The sequence below is a fragment of the Coenobita brevimanus genome, chromosome 105, assembly GCF_032717465.1.
Source record: "Coenobita brevimanus isolate Jiangsu-jjx chromosome 105, ASM3271746v2, whole genome shotgun sequence".
In the NCBI taxonomy this organism is placed as follows: Eukaryota; Metazoa; Arthropoda; class Malacostraca; order Decapoda; family Coenobitidae; genus Coenobita; species Coenobita brevimanus.
The window spans coordinates 722,728-747,500 of NC_137058.1; the positions used below are offsets into that span (position 1 = coordinate 722,728).

General features: G+C 46.7%; 1 protein-coding gene across 1 annotated transcript in view; it reads right to left on the reverse strand.

Moving 5' to 3' along the window:
- sas (stranded at second transmembrane protein) overlaps positions 1-24,773 on the reverse strand; it is a 248,683-nt gene that overhangs the window by 70,541 nt on the left and 153,369 nt on the right. Inside the window, exon 2 of the mRNA XM_080285319.1 lies at positions 4,848-5,066. Within this exon, the coding sequence (XP_080141445.1) occupies positions 4,848-5,066 (219 nt within the window). The remainder of the gene's footprint in view (positions 1-4,847; positions 5,067-24,773) is intronic.

Consider the following 24,773-nt stretch of genomic DNA (forward strand, 5'->3'; position numbering starts at 1 on the left):
CTGAGTTAAGCTGAGTTGGTGGACTGATTTGGTGCGGGAGGTGTGGGGTGTGTTGTGCTACGGTGAGGGTGGGGTGTGGTGTGTTGTGCTGGGGTGAGGGTAGGATGTGGTGTGTTGTGTTGGGGAAAGGGTGGGGTGTGTGCTGGGGTGAAGGTGTGGTGTGTTGTGCTGGTGTAGTGCTGGGGTGGGGGTGGGGTGCGGTGTGTAGCGCTGGGGTGAGGGTGGGGTGGGGTGCGGTGTGTAGTGCTGAGGTGAGGGTGGGGTGGGGTGTGTAGTGCTGGGGTAAGGGTGGGTTGTGTTGTGTTGGGATGAGGGTGGGATGGAGTGTGTCAAACTGCTCTGCCTACCACATCTACGTAATAACTAAACACATGAAAAACCAAACTGGACAACAGAAGACAAAAGCAGCATCACACAAACACAACACTGGACAGGCACACACGAAGACTAATACTAAAAAAATGTGGGAGAGAAGACTTAGGAGGGAAGGGTCACTTAGGAAAAGCTTAAGTTCCCTTTTTCTAACCTTTCCCTGCCACCCATGTCATCCTCTTGTCACTACGAACGTGTCTCTTTACTAATAAATCTAATAAATATTCATGCTCTAGTGCAGTGCTTTTCAACAAGTGTAATCCAGGGTATGTCTTCTGATAACGACACAGAGGCGGTGCAACAAATCATTCACTTTCTCTTCATTTGTTACTTCTTCGTGACTAGCACCGTTTTCTACTGTTAATCTATTGGTACAACTCAGCATTTAAAGTGGAGATATGTCAATTCTAGGCCTGGCTGGAGGAAAATGGATACTGTCGTTCTACCCTGAGTGGCATTACGTGTGCTGCAAACCTAACCACGCGGTCCGAACATACATACATACAGTACATACATACATACACAAGTTGAAAAGCACTGCGCTAGTGTACAGGTGACGACGCTTCTAACTGGTACACCATTGACGACACGCAAGATGAATCCCAAACAGACCTGCGTTACGAGCTGGTTCTCTGGTACCCTCCACACATGCAACAGAGGTCAAAGGTGAGTGAGGGTCAAGCTGGTCGTGAGTTAGTTTGCATGCACGGCGTAGTGTTCAGTAGGGGAGCAGATACATTGACAAAAATAGATAAATAGAGTTAAATAAATTGGATTGGGTGAGTGTGATGGAGAAGGTAACTTTTTTTTTTAACCCCCTCGTTCTCTCTCTCTCTCCTTATCTTTCCCTTCCATTCCCCTCCGTCACTCCACAGCAATACCCCTCCACTCTCTCTCTCTCTCTCTCTCTCTCTCTCTCTCTCTCTCTCTCTCTCTCTCTCTCTCTCTCTCTCTCAAACCGTAGCGCATCACAGAACACGATAAACTACACAACACCACATAACAGTGAAAGCATCATACCCGCCTACTGTGCCACGGTGAGGCTTATTCTTCCACTGACACCATACAAAGGAATGTGAACTCAAGACACAGTATGGAGAAATATACACCATACACAATACACACAATAAACACTACACAACACAAACAATACACACCATACACACACTACACAATACACACAATGCACAATACACCATAAACACTACACAATATACACTATGTATACAACACACACCAAAACAGAGCCTCTCCCCTTCCTCCTCATCCTCCCCTCCTCCAGACTGCTTCTTCCCCCTCCTCCTCCTCATCCTCCATGTCCTCTTTTCCCTCTTCCTCCTCCAATTGCCTCTCCCCCTCCACTTCACCCTCCACATCCTCTCTTTCCCCGTCCTCCCCATCCACCCCTCCTCCACGCTGCCTCTCCCCTTCCTCTTCACCCTCCACATCTTCTCTCTCCCCTTCCCCCTCCCCATTCGCCCCTCCTCTAACTCCCCCACCCCCAGCCAACCAGGACCCCCCATGGCTTATCACAAGTGCAAGGTCAATCCGCCTCAGGGATCTCCACATCCGTCCTCCCGACCCATCACCTCCGACACTTATCATTCCTTCATAATCACCCTGCCACTTCCTCTCCTTCCTAATTGCTAATCTTCTCAGGTCATCTTCTTTCCTGTTGCTTCCTCCCGTTTCTCCCTGTTTATCTTCTCCCTTCTTTCTTGCCTGTTTTTTCTACTCTTTTCCTCGTACCTGCCCATCACCTCTTGCTCTTCCTTCATCATCACTCTTCTACTTCCTCACCTTTCTAATTGCTAACCTTCCCATCTTCCTTCCTCTTCCTTACTCTGGCTTCTCCCTGCTCTTCTCCCCCCTCCAATCTTTTGTTTTGCCTTTTTCCCTCCCCTCCCCTTCCTTTTTCTCCCTCCAGCCTCCCCAACCCGCCTTCCACCTCCCCACTTCTCAAATTTCTAGTCTCCCCAGATCACCCTCCCTGTCCCTTTCTCCAGTTTACCCCATCCTCTTTGTCCATCTCCAATTCCTTTCACACCACTTCCTGTCTTTTAACTCTCTTGTGGCCTAAGTAGATGACGGCGCCAGATATATTCGAAAATTGATTGAGGGAGAACACTATTATTTGGACTTTGAGATTCGTGACTATAAGTTGGTAGGCAAAGGGTAGTACGGCATGTATTTTCCCAGCACCATCCCATACGCAGCAACCCTGGCCTGTAAATGTGTCCAGCCATCTCGAAATGAACGTATCTTGATTGGGTCTCTCTCTCACTCTCTCTCTCTCTCTCTCTCTCTCTCTCTCTCTCTCTCTCTCTCTGTGGAAAGGCCGCCATCTTTATCTAAACTTTGTATTTTTATTTTTTATTTTATCATTACAAATTCTCTCTCTTTTCTTTCTTCCTTTCCTTCGTTGTCTTTCTTCCTTTAGTTCCCCTACGACTCTCCTTACTGTTATAATTCTTCAGCTTATTATTTCCATTTATTTTTCCTTCCTCCCCCTCTCCCTTGCACCTCTCTTCTCTTTCTCTGCTTATTTTTCTATTTAATTTTGTCCCGTGGTTTTATAATTCTCTTCCTCGTCTCTTTTTCCTTTATAATTTCTTCCTGTCCTGCCATTTCTCTCCTTCCTCTCCGTTCCCTCACTTCCTTCCGTCATTTTCTTTTAAGTCTCTCAGTTATTTCCTCTTCCCCTCATCCATCTCCTCTTTCAACCACCACTCTCTTCTTCCCGCTCTTTTTTTTCATTCTCTACTCTCTTCTCTGTTTCATGTCCTCGTCGTTATTACTCTCTTCCTCCTCTCCCTTTGGTCTTCTTTAGTCCTCTTCCCGTTTTCATTCTTTTTTAGTATTTCCTTCCTGTTCCGCATCCTCATCCTTCTTTTTCCATCCTATCTCCTTTCCTTTGTACCGTACATTCCTTCATTCTTCGTCATTTTCTCCTTCTTCGCTGTTCATGCCTCATCATTCCCTGTTTCCTTCCTTCGGCTACACTCCCTTCCTCTTTTATTTCCTCTAATCCTTCCTTTTTTCCCCCTCCTTCTTATCATCCTTACCTCCAGTCTTCCTTCCTCCTCCTCCTCCTCCTCCGTTCCCTTTTCCTCTTCTCACCCTATTCCTTCCTTATTTTCTCCTTCCTTCCTCCTTTCTTTCCTCTTCCCCACTGTCGTCTTCTTCCTCATTCTTTTCCTTCCCTTTCTTTCCGACCTCCTCCTCTTCCTCCTCCTCCTCCTTCCCTCCAGCCATCTTCCCTCCTCCTCATTTCCTCCTTCCTCGTGCCACCCCTTCACCCCCGCCCCAAGCATGACAGAACTACGATAACAATGATTAAGTAGGATTATTGGCGCCTTCTAAGTGGTTCAGATACCCTTGTTTCTCCTCCTTTCCTTTTCCTCTCCTCCTTCCCTCTACGTCTCTCCTTCCTCTCCCTCCTCCCTGTCTCTCCTTCCTTCCCTCTTCTCTTTTCTCTCCTTCCTCCCTGTCTCTCCTTCCTTCCTTCTCCTCTCCTCTTTTCCTCTAAGTCTCTTATTTCCTTCCGTCTCAACTCTTTATCAGTCACTCACTCTCCTTCCTTCCTTGTTCTCTCTCTCTTCGCTTCACGTCTCTCACTCCTCCTCCTCTTCCTCCTCTCATTCTCCTCATAACTCTCCTCCTTATCTTTCTCATCCACTTTCACCCCTCTCCCTTTTCTCTCTCTCTCGCCTCCTCTTCCCCTCTCAATGTCCACCTTTACCCCTCATCTCTTCCCCTCTCAATGTTCACCTTTACCCCTCTCTCTTCCCCTCTCAATGTTCACCTTTACCCCTCTCTCTTCCCCTCTTTGCTACTTCCTCCTCTCATCCCTTCGTTCATTCTACTCGTATCTTCAAATTCTACTTTCTCTTGCTACTTCCTGTGTATTCCCCTCTACTTCCCTCTTCTCCCTTCCTCTCAATCTGCTGTCTATAACTTCCAGATCTCTCTCTCTCTCTCTCTCTCTCTCTCTCTCTCTCTCTCTCTCTCCCTCCCTTCTTTCGTTTTCTTACACCCGTATTCTCATCAGGTAAGGAAGATCCCTAACACCTTTCCCATAGCGACTTATTTTGCTTGTTGCATCTTACTCCCCTCTTCTGTATAATATAAATCCTTCCCATACGGTCATACTCTGCATAAATAGCGTACGAAATGATGTTAACCAGGCACATTCAAAGATAAATCGCTGAGGAAGAGGTGTTAGGGAACTTTCTTACCCGATTCACCTTTCTCCCCAGTCCATTTCTCAGTAGATTTCCACAGCTCCTTACATCTCTCTCTCTCTCTGTCCTAGCCTGTCCCCTCTCAGCCCCGTCTCCAAGCCCTCACTCCTCTCTCTCTCTCTCTCTCTCTTTCTCAGCCCTGCCTCCAAGCTCTTCAACCAAATTCTCAGCAGTTCCCCCCCCCCTGTCTCTCTCTCTCTCTCTCTCTCTCTCTCTCTCTCTCTCACTCACCATTCTGAGTGTCGTTGAGTGGAATGCACGCACTGGCCTCCGAGTTCTTCAGCGTGGCGGGAGGACACTCGCAGAGGGGGCGGTGCTCCTTCACCACACACTGCCCCCCCTTGAGGTTCCCGAGGCAGGGGGTGAGGATGGGGCAGGGGTCAGCACACACCTCACCCAGACAGAAGCGCTCAGCAGGGCAGTCAGCGTCTTTACTGCACGAGATCTCAGCTGTGGAAGGCAGAGAAGTGTGTCTTGAAATATTAAAGAAAATAGAAAGATTATTGAGTAAGGAAACGTGGCTGAAACTTAAATACCATTGAAACTATAAACATTATTGAATAGCAAAGATAGCAAAAATAGCAGGCTTCTTTTTAGCTACACGAGCTCTAAGTTATGGAAGGAAGGGAAGTGTGTCTGGGGATGAATGGAAAGAATACACTTGGAGAATATGTACAAAAAATTAACTAGATCACACAGGAGGGGTCTAAGAGGGAAAAAAAAGTCTATCTGTCTATCTATCTATTGCCAGACGCCTTAATCCCATAAGAGGTGGCCACAAACAAATCGCCTCCATGTCGCCCTGTCCCCCGCCATTTCATTGCCCCGCTCCCAGCTCACACACCCCTCTCTCATATACCTCTCCATTCTTCCATCTCATCCTTGGCCTCCCCCTCCCTCTCCCCCCTTCCACCTCACTCACATGCACTCCCTTCGTCAGTCTCTCACTCTCCACCTTCTCCACAAACCACCTTAATGTGCCCATACTATACCCGTTTTACTCTAAATTGGTCCAAAACTGCCATCTCTCCATCTTCAATGCTGAGTTGTAACAGGAGATGAATGCTGAAACAGATGAATGCTAAAATACGGAGCAAGTCATGAAGAGATGCTGTGGACAGGACGCAGAACCACAGAATTATCTTACTCTGGCACTGAGCAATGTCAAATAAACCGCAAAAGAATACAAATCTGGGCCAACTTAAGGTAAAACGACCACAGAACAGGAGACAAAAGGCTGATGAAATTATAGGCATGGAAAAGGTAAAAAACTAAATATAATAAAATAAAGAGTGTAAGAGTAAAACAATATGCACAATTGGTCAGCTCTAAATTGTCTCCCTCTGCCAGTCCTTCTCGCTGCCTATGACCTCCAGTCTCTTGAGAAGTTCGTTACCTCGAATTAAACGATCTATAGTCTGATTTGTTTTTCTTTTTTTACAGATGAACAGTTGAAGGAAAAACAAATAAAAAAAATATTCCATACATCATATTACAGGTGCCATCCAATCACAAAAAAATCTGTAACTTTTGCACTTGCACTGATGAAGGTTCAGGTTTGTGGGGAAACTATTCTGAGGAGACGAGTTCCAAAGAGATGCGGTTCGGGGAGTAAAGGAATTTTGATACAAGTTCTGCAATATGGCAGTGTGACATTCCAGTCATGAATGCTACCAGATGCCACTGTAGCACAGGGGAAGGCGTGGGGAGGTGGCACAATGGATGCAACTTTGACTGAGCATTTGCCATAAAAGTATCTGTGAAAATGATGCAAGGGAGGCAACATTCCTCCTTACTTACAGGGAAGGTAGTTCATTTGCAACAGCAGGGTTATTAACAGTTCCAGCAGCTTTGTTCTGAATATTGTTTAGTCACCGGAATAAAGGACTTAATAGTGAAATAATACGTCCCAACAAAACAGTTCTGATAAAATAAATAAATTAACTGAAGCCCTGTTTATTGTAAAATACTATTAAAATTCTCGAGATGGTCCAAGCGGGTGAGAGGGGGAAGGGGGGACGTGACCAAAGGGGGTGTTATTACTACTACCCCCAGTCGTGGTTGGTTGGCCGTCCGTAGCATCACGTACTGACCCCCTCCCTCTCCCTCATCCCCTCCCTCACACCCACCCACCCCTCCCTCACACCCTCCCTCATCTCCTTCCCCCCAACCACCCCTGCCTTTCCGCCCACCGCCTTGTCTTTACTGTCTCCACACTTAACCCTTTTGTTTTCGATGGCCTTATTTACAACTACCACAGCCTCTCTCTGTCTCTCTGTCTCTCTCTCTCTCCACACCCTTCAGATTTTCCATTTGGGCCTACAGAGTGGCATTACAGGCAAAAAAAAACAAGAAAAAAAACGCATAACTGTCAAAGGGCGAGCATTGGCCTAAAAGACGCCAAAATCCCCAGACGCCAAAATCCCAGACGCCAAAATCCCAGACGCCAAGTCTCACTCCCAGACGCCAAAAAAGTTAAATTCGAACGGGCCCTCTAGCCTGTTATAAATATACGAGTGAAAATGGATCTCGTGTTTAGCTCAGAAGGGGATACTATAACATTCAAGCTTTGGGAAATGGCATGTACTGTCTCTCAAATGCTGCCACCATGCGATTTATTTCAACTTGAGAAGGATCTCCAGCAGACGTGTGATAAGTATAGGCTATGGCTCGTATTGTCATCGGTTAAAGAAGTTCCCAAACACCTATTCCTAGGCGATTTATTTTATTTATTACACCTTACTGTCTTATTCTGAGTTACATAAATACTTCCAGTACTGTCATACTCTGCATAAATAACGTACAAAAAGATATTAACCAGTCAAATCCAAAATAAATCGCTAAGGAAGAGGTGTTAGGAAGCATCCATGACACACCCTCTCTGCTCTGATAAACTCCCAGGCGTGAAACATGAAGGACAAATACCTGCAGTTCTTTCACCTTAACCTGGCCCAGATTTTCGTCCTTTTGCAGCTTATTTCACGTAGCTCAGTGGCAGAACAAGACAATACTACGGCTCTACATTCTTTCCAACGCACTTCTTCGTGACTAGCATCATTTTCCAGTGTTGATCAACTGTAACAAATGAACACTGAAGATGGAGAGAAGGTAATTTTGATCCATTTTAAAGTGAAAAGAGTATAGGATATGAAAATTCAGCCAAGTCCTACCCTTGCCCTAGAAGACAGCACGCAGTTAGTGTTCCATCCAGGTCCCTAATTTTTCTTCTAGGTGAACAGGGTGAAACGGACCTAATCTACCAGTCTGATCGGTCCAAGAAGCGAACTATGGATCTCCTATTGTCCATTTTTATTTTTATTTTATTTTTCTTAATATTGACTAGACTCCATGACTCCCTTCAGCCCGGTTGACAGCCAGATGTAGTCAGACTGAAGGCTTGATTTTGACTAGTAACCAAGGAGACTCATTTGTTCCCCATAGCCAAGGCTCACTGAATTTCACGGCACCACGACCGAGTATTCAAGTCGTGACCCAGTCCCCTCAGATGAAAACGAAGCGATCAAAAAGCACCCCAGCAGCCACCCCTCTGCCTAAACAGCCGGAAGCACGGCGTTTGGATTTATAACCACCACCTCAGCCCTCTCCACCCATCCTCCTCCTGTAATACGTTTCCTCCTCCTGTTGTACTCTTTTTTTCTCTCCTCCTCCTCCTCTCCTTCTCTTCATCTTCTTCTTCTCTTTCTTCTTCCCTATCTCTTCTCTCTCCAGTTCCTGTTATCAATTTTAGGCCAAGTTAAAGCAAACAGATTATAAATAAACCACTTAATACCGTCCTCCTAGCGGTAGCATTAGGAAAAGTTGAAATATTAATGTGTTTATGCTCAAAGGACTCAATGCATTAGTAAGAGAGGTGTGTATGATAGGAGGGCTGTGTAGGACTCGTGAGGGGTGTGCGTAGGACTGGTGTGGGGGGTGTAGATGAGTGGTGTACATGACTAGTGTGTGTGTGTGTGTGTGTGTGTGTGTGTGTGTGTGTGTGTGTGTGTGTGTGTGTGTGTGTGTGTGTGTGTGTGTGTGTGAGACTGGTGTGTTTAGACGTGTGCACAATTGGAGTAATGGGCATATACGAGTGGTATGAGAGGTGTAGGTGACTGGTGTAGGGGGTTTAGACAGGTGGTATATTCCCCTGGTGTGCCTGGTATGAAGGGAGTGCATGGGGACGCACTAGGTAATGAGAGGCAGGTGTGAGGAAGGCGTATGAGGAGCCAGGCAGTTGTCAGGACCGCAAATGAACACCACAACTTCCGTACTTACCACACCACTGCACCTGTCCTACGCCACAACACCTGTCCTACGCCACACCACAACACCTGTCCTACACCACACCACAACACAACACCTGTCCTACGCCACAACACCTGTCCTACACTACATCACAACACCTGTCCTACACCACACCACAACACCTGTCCTACACTACGCCACAACACCTGTCCTACGCCACAACACCTGTCCTACGCCACAACGCCTGTACTACGCCACAACACAACACAACACAACACCTGTCCTACACCACACCACACCACCTGTCCTACGCCACAACACCTGTCCTACGCCACACCACAACACAACACCTGTCCTACACAGAGAGAGAATGTTAAGATGGCATGATGATGATGATGATGATGATAATGATGATGATGATGATGAAGGTGAAGGTGACTGGGATGGAGGGGGAGGGAGAGACAAATAAATTACCCCACAAAGACTTCAGTGTTTCCTCCCTTGATGAGATATTGCAGAAAGGGAGAGATTTTTCCTGGTGGAGGGAGAGAGAGAAGTGGAGGGAGAGAGGAGGAAGATGCAGGAAGGAGGGAAGATGAAGACAAAGAGGGGGGGGAGGAAAGATGGAAGGAGAGAACAAGGGAGGGGAGAGAGAGGAGGAGTGGAGGGAGAGAAGAGGAAGATGAAAGAAGGAGGGAGGGAGAAAAAGGGGAGAGGAAAGATGAAAGGATAGAAAAGAGGAAGGGAGAAGAAGAATGGAGAGAAGGACGGGAAAAGAAGAGGAGGAGATGGGAGAGGAAAAAGAGGATGAGGAGGAGGGAAGCGGGGGACGGAGGAGAGGGAGAGAGGAGAGGAGGGAGGGAGAGGGAGGAGGGAGGAAAGCGGGGAGTGGAGAAGGTGGAAGATGAGGAGCAGATGACAATAGAGAATGATTAGAGGTTATGTACGAAGGATGGCGGGAGGAAGGCAGATGAAGGGAGAGAAAATGCTGAGGTAAGAGGGAGGTGGAGGGAAAGGAAAAAAGGAGGAAGAGAGAGAGAGAGAGAGAGATCATCAGTAGTGTGGATGATAATGAGAGGTGTGTGAGGAAGACGTGAAGGACTGTGTGTGTGTGTGTGTGTGTGTGTGTGTGTGTGTGTGTGTGTGTGTGTGTGTGTGTGTGTGTGTGTGTGTGTGTGTGTGTGTGTGTGTGTGTGTGTGTGTGTGTGTGTGTGTGTGTGTGTGTGTGTGTGTGTGTGTGTGTGTGTGTGTGTGTGTGTGTGTGTGTGTGTGTGTGTGTGTGTGTGTGTGTGTGTGTGTGTGTGTGTGTGTGAGAGAAGAGAGACACAGAGTGATGAATAAGTAGTGCTAGGATGTGTACAAGGAGCGAGAGAGCTTCAGAAAGATGTGTATGAGGTGTAAGGGTGTGTGTGTAAGGTGTAAGTGCTTGTATGAGGAGTGATAGAGCCTGAGAGATGTGTATAAGGTATAAGGGCCTGATGAAAGGTGTGAATGTGAAGGTGTATGTGTGAGGCTGTATCAGGTATGAGGGGCCAAGTATAGGGTGAGTCAGTATAGCCCTCAAGGACACTCCCTAATTACACCTACACCTTTCCCTCACACCTGGTGGAGAGAGAGAGAGAGAGAGAGAGAGAATAACATATGCAACCAGATAACAATTGTGTGTGTTCTTACCTAATTGTTCTTACCTAATTGTATCTTTACAGAAATGAGTCAAGCTCGTACTGTCCCGTGTCTTAAACCATATTTATCGTACATATCCTTAAATTTGTGAATTGTTTTGGCACACGCTATTTCATTCGGCAGTGCATTCCATTGATCAATTGCTCTGTTTGGGAAACTGAATTTCCTTACGTCTTTATCACCTCTCTTCTTATGCAGTTTTTTGCAGTGTCCTCTTGCTGATGCTTCTCCATATGTTAAGTAATCATTTATGTCTATTTTCTCCTTCCCTGATATGCACTTATATAGCATTATCATGTCACCTCTTTTCCTTCTCTCCTGTAGTGTTGGTAGATTCAGTTTATTTAGTTTTTCTTCGTAGCTTAGGTCCCTTAAGCTTGGTATCCATCTTGTAGCGGCCCTTTGAACTTTTTCAATCTTGTCTATGTGCTTTTTGAGATGAGGACTCCAGACTACTGATGCATATTCCAGGGTTGGTCTAATGAATGATGTTATTATCCTTCTTAGCATGTCTTCATTTATGTATGTGAATGCTATTCTCATATTTGCAAGCAGTGTATACATGTTCCGTACCTTCTCGCTGATGTGGTCAGCCGGAGATAGTCTGTTATTGATAATCATACCTAGGTCCTTCTCTCTTTCTGATGTGTATAGGGTTTTATTTCCTAACTTATAATCCCAGTCAGGTCTTTTTCCACTTTTACCAAACTTGATTACATGACACTTGTCCACATTGAATTCCATTTGCCATGTATTACTCCATTCATGAAGTTTATTTAATTCTTCTTGTAGCTCTTTACAAGAGTCTGTGTTAGTAATTCTCCTTTGTATTTTTGCATCATCTGCAAACATATTCAGATAGCTCTCATTTCCAGTGTTACTGTTTATATCATTTATATACACTAAAAACATGATTGGTGCCAGCACTGAACCCTGTGGTACTCCACTAGTCACTTCTTTCCATGATGAGTAGTTTCCCCTTAGTACTGTTCTCATTTCTCTTTTTATGAAAAAATCTTGCATCCAACAAAACAGTTTGCCTCGAATTCCTCCTTGATGGTACAGTTTCCATAAAAGTCTTTGGTGTGGTACTGTGTCAAATGCTTTCTTGAAATCTAAATAGATACTGTCCACCCATCCTTCTCTTTCCTGTATCGTGTTTGTTACTCTGTCATAGTAGCTCAACAGATTAGTAACACATGATTTTCCTTTTCTGAAACCAAACTGTCTTTCTGTTATCATACTGTGTTCTTCTAGATGATTTACCCAAGCTTTTCTTATAAGCTTTTCTAATACCTTGCTTACAACACTGGTCGGTAGTAGAGTGGAGTTTGTCTATTTCCTTTCTTGAATAAGGGGACAATATTTGCTTTCTTCCAAATATCAGGTAGTTTACCTTGTCTCAAGGATTTCTTGAAAATGAAAAATAATGGTTTACTTAACTCCTTTGCACATTCTCGTAACACCCAACATGAAATTTCATCAGGACCACTTGCTTTTCCTCTGTCTAATCTACTTAACTCCTCTTGTATTACTTTTTCTGCTATTTGTATATCTGGTAGTATGTGTGGACATGCGTGTTCCACATAGTCCCTCTCAAAATTTTTTTCTTGTGTAAAAACTAATTGGAAATTCTTATTTAGTGCTTCACAAATATCTTTCTCTTGTGTATAAGTGATTCCCTCGTCCGTAATGGATTGTATTATATCTTTTACTTTGGTTTTGCTTTTGATATAGCTGTAAAACAGCTTTGGTTGATCACTACTTTTATTTATTATATCCTCCTCAAACTGTTTTTGGGCTTCCCTCCTTATTCTTGTATAGTCGTTTCTTGCCTGTTTGTAATTATTATACGCCCTTTCACTATTGTATTTTCTGTATCTATTCCACAACAAATCTCTTCTTTCTTTTGATTTTTTACATTCTGTATTGAACCATTTCTGTATTTTCTTATCTGCTTCTTTGTGCTGTGGGATGTACTTCTGGACTCCTATTTCATAAAATTCACAGAATTTTTTATATAAAGCATTTAAATCTTGTCCTCTAAGCTCATTTTCCCAATCAACTTCTAAGAAATACTTGTTTCGGTCTTGATAATTTCCCTTTTTATAGTTTAGGCTCTTTTTGTAACTATCATTGCTGTTTACTATGTCATATGCTATCCTGAAGTTGTAATTTAGTACTGCATGATCGCTTTTGCCGAGTGGAGGGTGATATATTAAACTGTCAATATCATTTTCTTGCCTAGTAAATATTAGATCTAGCACTGAAGGTACATCAAGTCCTCTTTTTCTGGTGGTTTCCCTCACATGTTGCGTTAGGAAAAACTCTTGTACGAGATCCAGGAGCTTTTGGTCCCAACAGCTTTCATGGCTAATTATATCTAGAGTATTCCAATTTATATTTGTATTGAAGTCCCCAGTTAGTATAATTCTTCCCGATTTCTTTTCTATTTTATGTAGTAATGATCTTAAACTCTGAATTGTACTCTCTGCCAGGTCCTCATATTCATCTCTTTCCCATGTGTTTGATCTGGGTGGCATGTACAAATTGGCTACAATTACTTTACCTTCAGATGTGTTGATCTCTACTGCAATCAGTTCTACTTGTGATGGTATATCTAGGTTTATTTCATTGACTTTTAGATTTTTCTTAGTTAATATTATAATTCCTCCTCCTTTTTTTAAGTTTCTGTTTCTTCTCCATATATTGTATTCCTCTAAGTTTAGTATGTCATTGGATATCCTTGGTGTTAATTTTGTCTCAGTTAGGCATATTATTTGTGGTTCATTTTCTTTGACATAATCATTCATCTCTAGTAATTTAGATACCATTCCATCCACATTTGAGTACATTAACTTTATCATCTTGTTTATATACTTGTCATGACATGGTTCTACTACCTTCCTCCTTTTTATTCCATCCTGTTTGTGTACCACTTTCCTACCTGCAATCCTATTACTTTGTAAAAAAAAAAAAAATTGTTCTTCTCCTCTTCTGATCTTCCCTCATTTTTTGTTTTTGCTTCCTCCTTTTTCTCTTTCAGTAATTCCTGTGTGTGTGTGTGTGTGTGTGTGTGTGTGTGTGTGTGTGTGTGTGTGTGTGTGTGTGTGTGTGTGTGTGTGTGTGTGTGTGTGTGTGTGTGTGTGTGTGTGTGTGTGTGTGTGTGTGTGTGTGTGTGTGTGTGTGTGTGTGTGTGTGTGTGTGTGTGTGTGTGTGTGTGTGTGTGTGTGTGTGTGTGTGTGTGTGTGTGTGTGTGTGTGTGTGTGTGTGTGTGTGTGTGTGTGTGTGTGTGTGTGTGTGTGTGTGTGTGTGTGTGTGTGTGTGTGTGTGTGTGTGTGTGTGTGTGTGTGTGTGTGTGTGTGTGTGTGTGTGTGTGTGTGTGTGTGTGTGTGTGTGTGTGTGTGTGTGTGTGTGTGTGTGTGTGTGTGTGTGTGTGTGTGTGTGTGTGTGTGTGTGTGTGTGTGTGTGTGTGTGTGTGTGTGTGTGTGTGTGTGTGTGTGTGTGTGTGTGTGTGTGTGTGTGTGTGTGTGTGTGTGTGTGTGTGTGTGTGTGTGTGTGTGTGTGTGTGTGTGTGTGTGTGTGTGTGTGTGTGTAAAAAAAAACAGAGGTGAGGAAAGGCAAATAAGTCGTGTTTATACAAAGGATAATGGCTCGGAAAGTGGAAAAACAGCTCGCCCATTTTTGCGTGATAGGATGACGGCGAGTGAACTGGAAGGAAAGACGGGACAGAAGGAGGGAGAAGGAGTAAATAGGGAGGATGGTGGTGGTGGTGGTGGTGGTGGTGGTGGTGGTGGTGGTGATGATGATGATGATGATGATGATGATGATGATGATGATGATGATGATGATGATGATGATGATGATGATGATGATGATGATGACGACGACGGACTAAGTGCGAGGAGGAGGAGGAGAAAGACGGAGTTAAGGAAGAAGAGACGAGGGAGGAGGGAGGAAGAGAAGGGGGAGGACGAGGAGGAAAGAGAGAAGGAGGAATACGTGAAGGAGGGGGAGGGGGGGGAGGGGGAGGGGGAGGGGGAGGGAAGGGGAGGAAGATGGGCAGGTCTGAGAGTTGTTCCCACGACTGGTGAAGCCATGAACCCAGGTGATGGAGGGGGAAGGGGGAGGGGAAGGGGAGGAAGTGGGGGTGAGGAGAGGAAGAGGAGAGAGGGAAGAGGAGGAGAGAGGGAAGGAAAGGGAGAGAGAGGGAAGAGGAGATGAGGGAAGGTGAGGAGGGGAGGGGAGTGAGGGAAGAGGGAATGAGAGAAGGGAGAGAGGAGAGAAGGAAGAAGAGGGAAGGAGAGGAAGGAGGGAGGGGAGGGAAGGTGGAAATGGGGAAGAGAGAGGGGGAGGGAGAGGGGAGGGAAAGCAGAGAGAGGAAGGGGGAAGGAAGGAGAAGGGGGAGGAAAGGAAAAGTAGGAGGTGGCAGGGAGGGAAGGGGGAGGGAGAGGGAATGAAGAGGGGGAGGATGTGATGGAAAAAGCAGGGAAAGAGGAGGGAGGGAGGTAAGAATGGGGAGAGAGAGAAGATGGAGGAAAAAGAGAGGAGAGAGAGAGGGGACGGAGAGGACGGAAATAATGTGGAGTGGCGGGGGAGGGGAGGGGGAGGGGGAGGGATGGAAGGAGGAGGAGGAGGGAAGGGGAAAGTGAAGGAAAGGCGAAGGAAGTGAAGAGGGAAGGGAGGGAACTGGAAGAAAAGAGGAGGAGAATGTGACTGGAGAGAAAAGAAGAAGGAAGGAAGATGGGGAAGGAAGAGGAGGAGGAGGAGGAGAGTGGGAGAGAGGAGGAATGAAAAGGGGGAAGAAGGAGGACTAAATAGGGAGAAGGGAGGAGGCGGGCTGGGGAGAAGAGAGATAGGAGAGGGGAGATAACGAAGACTGGAGAGATGAGAGGGGAGAGGAAAAAATGGGGAGGAAACTTGGAAGAAAGGAGGAAGAGGGAGAGAAAACTTGCCTGGGTGGTTTGGTCCTAATTGTGCAGTGGACGGCGTTGAGAGAGAGAGAGAGAGAGAGGGTTATTGCTTGCTTTACTGCGATTTACTCTATTTTCTGTTTCACCTACTGTCTCTTCTTGACCAAACCTCTTCTCTTTCCACTAACTAGTCACTAATAATAATAATAATAATAATAATAATAATAATGATCAATGTCAACGACAACAACAACAACAATAATAATAATAATAATAACAATAATAATAATAATAATAATAATAACAATAATATTAATAATAATAATAATAATAATAATAATAATAATAATAATAACAATAACAGGTATTAAAAAGTCAAAATACGAGGCAAGAATTAATACATCACATGAGGAATAAATCAAAACTGCAAAGGGCTCACGGCCAAATCAAGCCCGAAGATTGACCCTGACCAATGACCTTGACCTCTAATTATGTACACCAAAATTCGAATCACCTTCCCATACCACCACACAATGCATTGGTTAGAGCGTACATACATACATATATATAAACATCGTATCGTTTATAAAGGCTCCAGTATGCTTGTAGGCGTCGACCTTGATCACCTAGCGGCGGATCTTCACGCTGCTCGATCTCTGGCAGCCTCCTTATTCAGTCCCTTATCCCTAAGGTCACACCGTACGACCTTGTCCCCGGTCTTCTTTGGTCTGTTTCTCGTCACCCTGCCCCCAGTATCCACACTTCTCACCTTCCGTAACCTTGTGTCATCCTCCATCCTCTCCACATGCCCAAACCATCTCAGTCTACCACTCCTCATCACAACATCAATACACTCAAGTCCCATCCTTCCTCTCAGCTATTTAGTCACAGTCCTAGCCCCCCCAGGCCTCGCATTCAAGGATGCACTACACATCCTATAAACATACATGCATAAATACTGAGAGAAACAGACCTTATTACAAGAGTTGTGTATTCGGCTCTCTAACAACAACAACAACAACATTACTAAGACCAACAAAACAACAAAAACAACTAAAGCAGGCTGAAAATGTGGAAGCAAGGCGAACAGTAGCTTAAGACAAAGAAGCTAATGACTACAAAACCACAGCTCTCCTCTCACCTCTAATTACAGGTGTGCCAAAAAGCTAATTAGTTCACCTTTACCTGGATTAATCGCCTCTTCATCAGGTAATTTTCTTCCGTTATCATTTTGCCTCACCACCCAGCCACATCAAAGCCGTGACGTTCAATTATATGCGACTTATCACAGGACGAATTTATTTACCTAAGAACAGGCCTCTCGTACCTGTTACTGTTATTGTTCTTGTTCCAGGATAACTTAGATGTGAACTCCGTGGACTTCAGATTACTGTAGCCCTTCTGCAGTCCACCCTCCTCCTTTCGGGGAATAGGGGGGGAGGTAAAGGATGTTGTATTATCGGAAAATGGGATATTCTGGTTATATCTGTGCCACCGCGTGAAGGCGTTCCTCTCCATCGCCGCTCTTGTGGTGTAGAGGTTATGATAGATATGTTTAAAGGGTCCTCTACGATGCTTCCCACTCCACCCCACCACCACAACCATGCTTCATCCCACCACCACACCACCACAACCATGCTTCATCCCACCACCACACCCCACCACCACAACCATGCTTCATCCCACCACCACACCCCACCACCACAACCATGCTTCATCCCACCACCACACCCCACCACCACAACCATGCTTCATCCCACCACCACACCACCACAACCATGCTTCATCCCACCACCACATCCCCACAACCACAACCATGCTTCATCCCACCACCACACCACCACAACCACAACCATGCTTCATCCCACCACCACACCACCACAACCATGCTTCATCCCACCACCACACCCCACCAACACCATGCTTCATTCCACCACCAGAACCATGCTTCATCCCACCACCACACCACCGCAACCATGCTTCATCCCACCACACACCACCTCTCCACCACAAACAACCTTCATCCCACCACCACACACCACCACCAACTCAATGCTTCATCCCACCATGCCACCAACACCATGCTTCATCCCACACCACACCACCACTCTCTTAAAGCAACTAGAGATCAAACCTGCCATCATCATCTCGAGGCTTCAGGGCTTCCTCTGGTAAGTAAATTGCAAAGATGGAAGTGATTATTCTGACTGAAAAAAAAAGAAATTACCGCCCTTGTACATATATTTCTCGCCATGTTTGACTCTGAGGATAATCGTATGCGTCAAGTTTGAATAAAAACCTAGAAAAAGGGCACATGAAAAGTGGTCAGGAAACACCGCTAGAGTGCTACAGCCTTCCTCTGTCCTATCCTTGTCTTATTCTCGCTCAGTCACACTCTTACAGGAGGTGGTTAGCATGGATCAACCGGCCTATTGTAGTTATTCTCTCTCTCTGTTGTGTTCTTCGGGTCATGCATCTCTTATACCAGCCTCTGAAACCTGCTGGGACGTGTAGCATGGCAATATTTGAGGCTAATGATATAAGCTACAGCACGAGTGTAGTGGTAGTAGTAGTGGTGGTGGTGGTGGTGGTGGTGGTGGTGGTGGTGGTGGTGGTGGTAGTAGTAGTAGTAGCAGAAGTAGTAGTAGTAGTAGTGACAACCCCAGGCTCATCAGTGCTCAAACCCAGTGGACTGCAGGCTGAAGATGCCTTTCTTCCACAGTCCACCATCCTCCATTTGGGCGACAAATGGGGACAACAGGGGACTAAGGGACGTTTGTATAACTCGACAGCTTCACCAACCCAGTCCTATCAGTCCCACCACGTGAAGGCGTCCCTCTTCAGACCAGCTATGAGGTAATATCCAGCAATATCATACTCTTCTTCCACCACCAGAGGGAAGTATTGTAGTCGGGGAATCATATAGCAGTGTGCAGGTGAAGGAAAAATGTGAAGAATACAGGAAATGTAAAGTGCTGAGGAAAACTGTGACAAAACCCTGTATTTCCGGAACTGTGGCGAACATGACTGGGATTTGTGGTGAAGAAGCGAGGGAAGAGTCCTGCTGGTGACGGGGTGGGAGGCAGGCATTACGGTGAGGCAGTGCGTCTGGCCACGCAATCCCCACACTGTAACTACAGGAGGAGCGCCATGGCAGTGACTGTAGTGGCAGCAGTGAGTTGCTGGCTCATGCTGCGCCGTGCCGTGCCGGTGTTGTCATACTTCCTTCAGGAGGTGCTCTGCGGCGGTGCCAAGTTGACTGTTGCACTGTTCACCAGCCCGCCCCAACACCACCAGTACTGACAGACAGGCAGGCGGCAGCTTCTGCCTGCCAGGTCAGGCCGACCTATGCTTCATAATTTACTTTAGCGTCAGTGCACCTGCCTCGCCGTTCATGATGCTGTCAGGAGCACAGGAGTAGACTGGCAGGCGTTTATAATCAGTATGGGGTCACGCCCTACCATGAGAGCGCCAATCAACTCGCTGCCTTCATATTAGCAGTTCTAAAATAATGCTCTTAATCGGGGTGCCTGTAAGCCATGCGTGTTGCAGATAGTGGAGGCCTGCAGTAGCTATGGCTAAGGCTGGTGCTGGGTCACGTGCAGGGGTGGGTGGGTGGGTTGGGCGGCAGGGCGGGCCGTGCCGGTGCGGGCGTTGTGTGAAGGTCAAAGACTGCCGCGGGGTACGGGTATGGCCGCCTCACCTCACCCCCCACACCCTCTGCCCTACCATCCCAACTCTATCCACACCTCGCCTTCACCTCGCTGATTTACCTCGTTAGTTGCGTTAACCCTTTCACTCCTGTTGGCAAGAGTACATTGAGGTGCCAGGATAGCCTCACATGATTTTATTAACGGGGGAAAGAAATCGCAGGGGGAAAAAAATAGCAGCTGTCAAAGGGCTACGAACTACAATAGCACAGGTAACCCCTTCACGGCAATCGACACAGGTAGGTATCATATTGGCGCTGCTCCCACCAGACGATTTTCCTCAGGTGAAAATTATCCAAAGAGTCAAAGCTTTAAGGATACCAATAAGAAACTCTATGTTGAAGGAATTTCTTGACTGATTTACCTTTCGCCATTTAATTCTGATAACCACAGCCACACTGCTCATCAACAACAGTTCCTGAGAAATCGTGTGTGTGTGTGTGTGTGTGTGTGTGTGTGTGTGTGTGTGTGTGTGTGTGTGTGTGTGTGTGTGTGTGTGTGTGTGTGTGTGTGTGTGTGTGTGTGTGTGTGTGTGTGGGCGATGGGTCTGTCTCATGGGCATTCCAACGCCACACCCGCCTAGGTAAACACTGCCACTCTTATCCCCAGCCAGTCAGCCCGTCCTCCGTCCCTACCCTCACCCCACCACGCATCATTGCAACGCTTATGAACTGAGAAAATTCGCTTACTAACAGCCTATTCGAATTAACTACAGCGGAAAATGTCAAGGAAAACGTAGGACAGTATGAAGATAGTGAGTTTTAATCCTCAACTTGATCACAGGCAGAAAAGGAAGTAGGGGTCATGCGGGGACGATGGATTAGGGGAAGGAATGTAATGATTAGCGATCCTAGCTTTGGAAATGTCGTGGTTAGGACTAATAATAAAGTGAGGATTGATTCCACTCTAGGCTGGACTCGGCTAAGAATGGGTGTGTGAAGATGTCTGTCTGTCCGAGATGTGTGGCTGCTTAGATCATGGCCGTCTCTCCTGGATCGCATACAGCCTGTGCAGGATGTGAATGCCTGTTTTTTCTACGCCAACTTAGCCTTTTTGGGGGGGAGGGAAAGTGAATATGTGTCTTTGTATCAATTAACTTTATATAACACGAGCTATCTGGGTATTCTCTTGTTGCACGTGTATGGTATTGTGGGTACGCGTGGTGCGGGGCTGGGTAGGGAGGGATTAGATGGGGTGGAGTGAGAATAGGTTAGGAGTGGCGTGGTGTGGTGTGGTGTTATGAGATGGAGTGAGGTGAGGTAAGATGGTATGGCGTGAGGTGATGTAGGGAGGGATGGGATGGGGTATGGGTGTGGGGTGAGGTGATGCAAGGAGGGATGGGATTGGGTATGGGCTTGGGGTGGGGCGATGTAAGGAGGGGTGGGATGCGGTAAGGGTGTGTGGAGTGGGGTGATACAAGGAGGGGTGGGATGGGGAGTGGGTGTGGGATGGGGTGATACAAGGAGGGATGGGATGGGGAGTGGGTGTGGTGTGGGGTGATACAAGGAGGGATGGGATGGGGTATGGGTGTGGGGTGGGGTGATACAAGGAGGGGTGGGATGGGGTATGGGTGTGGTGTGGGGTGATACAAGGAGGGATGGGATGGGGTATGGGTGTGGTGTGGGGTGATACAAGGAGGGGTGGGATGGGGTATGGGTGTGGTGTGGGGTGATACAAGGAGGGGTGGGATGGGGTATGGGTGTGGTGTGGGGTGATACAAGGAGGGGTGGGATGGGGTATGGGTGTGGTGTGGGGTGATACAAGGAGGGGTGGGATGGGGTATGGGTGTGGTGTGGGGTGATACAAGGAGGGGTGGGATGGGGTATGGGTGTGGTGTGGGGTGATGCAAGGAGGGGTGGGATGGGGTATGGGTGTGGTGTGGGGTGATACAAGGAGGGGTGGGATGGGGTATGGGTGTGGGGTGGGGTGATACAAGGAGGGGTGGGATGGTGTGTGTGTGGGGTGTGGCGGGGCTGTGGGGCAGGCTGGGTCACCGACACTGCAGTGTGTAATCACCAACCACCACCACCACAACAGGCAAAGAGTATGACCAGCACAAGAAGCATGTTGGATTCTGCACATCTCAACCTTCCCGGGGCTCACCTCCCCCCCCTCACACCCCCAGCAGGAGTCATCAGGTGCAGCAGGAGTCAGCAGGTGCAGCAGGGGCCTAGGTGAACTCAGGTGAGGGCAGGTGTATGCGTATAACATGTCGGTAAGTCACTAACGCTGGGACGCTATAACGGGGTGTGCGCCCTCCCCCAGGCAGCCCAACCCACCCCGATACACTGACTCTTATTCATCAGTGGAGCTCGCACCCACACCCGCACGGTAAAAACAAAAAACAAAAAAACAAAAACAAAAAATATCTGGCTTTCACTGCCGCAGAATATCCTGTCTACACAATATACAAAATAACCAACTCTCTCTCTCTCTCTCTCTCTCTCTCTCTCTCTCTCTCTCTCTCTCTCTCTCTCATGGAAAGCATAATAGAGATAGTTTTAATCAACTGGGGGTACAGTACTACAACAGCTCAACCCTTTCAGGCTGAGGACGTAATTTTTTCTTTTACTACGAGAGAGAGAGAGACAGAGACAGACAGAGAGAAATGTCATCGTACTAAAGGGTTAATATCGAGAGTACTGTCCAACTCTTAGCACCTGATGTACGCTGGGTGGTAACCATATAACTAACTGGTGCCTGGTGGTTTAGTGGAATAAGGCACCTCCCTCGGATACAAAAAAATAAGTTTACATCTGAAGGAAAGTAGGGGTTTGTTGCTTATATAATGCTGCTCAGGGAAGAGGGAGGCTGGTCAGAACAGAGAAGCCTAGCCCTGGGACCCTACGCTCTTAATGAGGTGAAAAAAAATGGATGGATGGATGGATGAATGGATGGATGGATGGATGGATGGATGAATGGATGGATGGATGGATGGATGGATGGATGGATGGATGAATGGATGGATGGATGGATGGATGGATGGATGAATGGATGGATGAATGGATAGATGGATGGGTGACTGAATGAGTGAGTGGGTGATTGAATGCGTGAGTGAGTGAGTGAGTGGGTGCGTGAGTGAGTGGGTGATTGAATGCGTCAGTGAGTGGCTGACTGAATGCTTGAGTGAGTGAGTGGGTGATTGCTTGAGTGAGTGATTGAATGCGTGAGTGAGCGAGTGGGTGATTGAGTGCGTGAGTGAGTGCGTGCGTGAGTGAGTGAGTGATATGGCTACCACCTGGCGATTAAAATACATCTTAGGAAGGATCGTAAGCAGTGAAGGAGTAAAGGGGAGCCTTCCGCAACTCCTCCAGGCCAAAAAATGTCTATCTATCTATCTATATACCTAGGCTGCTTCCCCCAAGGTACCACCGTTGTTAAAGAAGTTATGTGATCACTTACGCATTCTCTCTCTCTCTCTCTCTCTCTCTCTCTCTCCACACACACACACACACACACACACACACACACACACACACACACACACACACACTGGTACCATCGATGTTAAAGAAGTTAATCTGATCGCTTACGCATTTTCTCCACACACACACACACACACACACACACACACACACACACACCTGCCTGACTCCCTCCCGGCTTGCTCCGCACCAACCTGCCTCATAATTACCTTGCCATCTTCCCTGCCTGTCTGCCTGCCTGCCTTACCCCTTGTCTACAACCATACTTCCTGCCTCATCGCATACCTGCAACCACCCTGCCTGCCTAACTACCTTCCTGCCTCACTACACATCTGCAACCATCCTCTCTGCCTAACCACTCTGCAACCATCCTTCCTGCCTCACCAATTTGCAATCATCCTGCCTGCCTGCCCCACTGCCTTCCTGCTTCACCACACATCTGCAACCATCCTCCCTGCCTCACCACTCTGCAAACATCCTGCCTGCCTGCCTACCTGCCTCCCTGCCTCACTACATACCTGCAACCATCCTCGTTGCCTCACCACTCTCCAACCATCCTCCCTGACTGTCTGCCTACCCTCCTCGCCACTCCTCTGCAACCATCCTGCCTGCCTGCCTGCTGCCTAACTTGTCTGGACCCATCCTCCTCTGCCTGACCCCGGCCCACCTAGACAGCAGGGTCCTACCTACACGGGTGGCCTGGGGAACACCTTTTGGGGGTCCACCTGTACCCAGCATCCCGCCCTCCATGCCTCACTTACTCACTCACTTACTCACTCACTCGCTCACTCACTCGCTCACTCATTCACACACTCACTCGCTCACTCACTCGCTCACTCGCTCACTCACTCACTCACTCACTCACTCACTCACTCACTCACTCGCTCACTCACTCACTCACTCACTCACTCGCTCACTCACTCACTCGCTCACTCACTCGCTCATTCACTCACTCACCTTACTCTCACACCAAAATCAGGCCAATCTGTTCCTTGCATTACGCAATGTATTAGCCTACTTGCATCTACCTATCTATCTATTTACCTACCTACCTATCTATCTATCTATCTACTTCCTGGCGCCGCATCCTGTGAGTGACGACCTAGACACAAGCCCCTGCCTCCCTGCCTGCCTCACTCGGGTATCCAATCCCAGAGTCATCCCGTCTTCATCTACCAGGCATTCCCTCTCGCCATCTCACACCATTAATGTTTACAGTCCTCGCCACCCCTCCCTCCACCTCATCCTCGGTCTATCTCTCCTCTTCCCCTCCACCTCATCCTCTCCATCACCCCTTTCCCCTCCACCTAACTCACACACACTCTCATAGTCGGTCCCTCGCTCTCCACTCGCTCCACATGGCCACACCCCATCAGGCCACTCCTCTCAACTCTTTTCATCGCATCCACATCCACAACACAACACTCCCAAGCTTCCTCATGCGTTTACCTGTCTCTCCACATCAGAGGCTCTTCTCTCATATAACTCATTTCCACTCCTCTCACTCTTATGTCATGTTCCTCTCAGATAACTCATTTCCACTCCTCTCACTCTTATGTCATGCTCCTCTCAGGTAACTCATTTCCACTCCTCTCACTTTTATGTCATGCTCCTCTCAGGTAACTCATTTCCACTCCTTTCACTTGTATGTCATGCTCCTCTCAGGTAACTCATTTCCACTCCTCTCACTTTTAACCTACGTCCTTTTGGCATAATCCAGGTTTCGCGTCCGTACGTTAGTGTGAAAATCAATAACAATAAATACACATGATGAATTCTTTTCGTCTCTCTCGACAGGTGAATGCGGCCCAGAAAAAGAAAATATATATCGAAAAAATAACAAAAAAGAGAGAACAGGAAAAGAGTAATGTAAAAAGGAGGAATTGGGAGAATGGGAAGGAGGGCAATAGACGGTGTGAAGGGATGATTAGAGGGTGGGAAAAAAAAAAGAAAAAAGGCAGAGACAAAAAAAGGGCAGAGACAAAAAAAGGGCAGAAACAAAAAAGGGCAGAAACAAAAAAAAGGGCAGAAACAAAAAAGGGCAGAAACAAAAAAAAGGGCAGAAACAAAAAAAAGGGCAGAAACAAAAAAAGGGCAGAAACAAAAAAAGGGCAGAAACAAAAAAAAGGGCAGAAACAAAAAAAGGGCAGAAACAAAAAAAGGGCAGAAACAAGAAAAGGG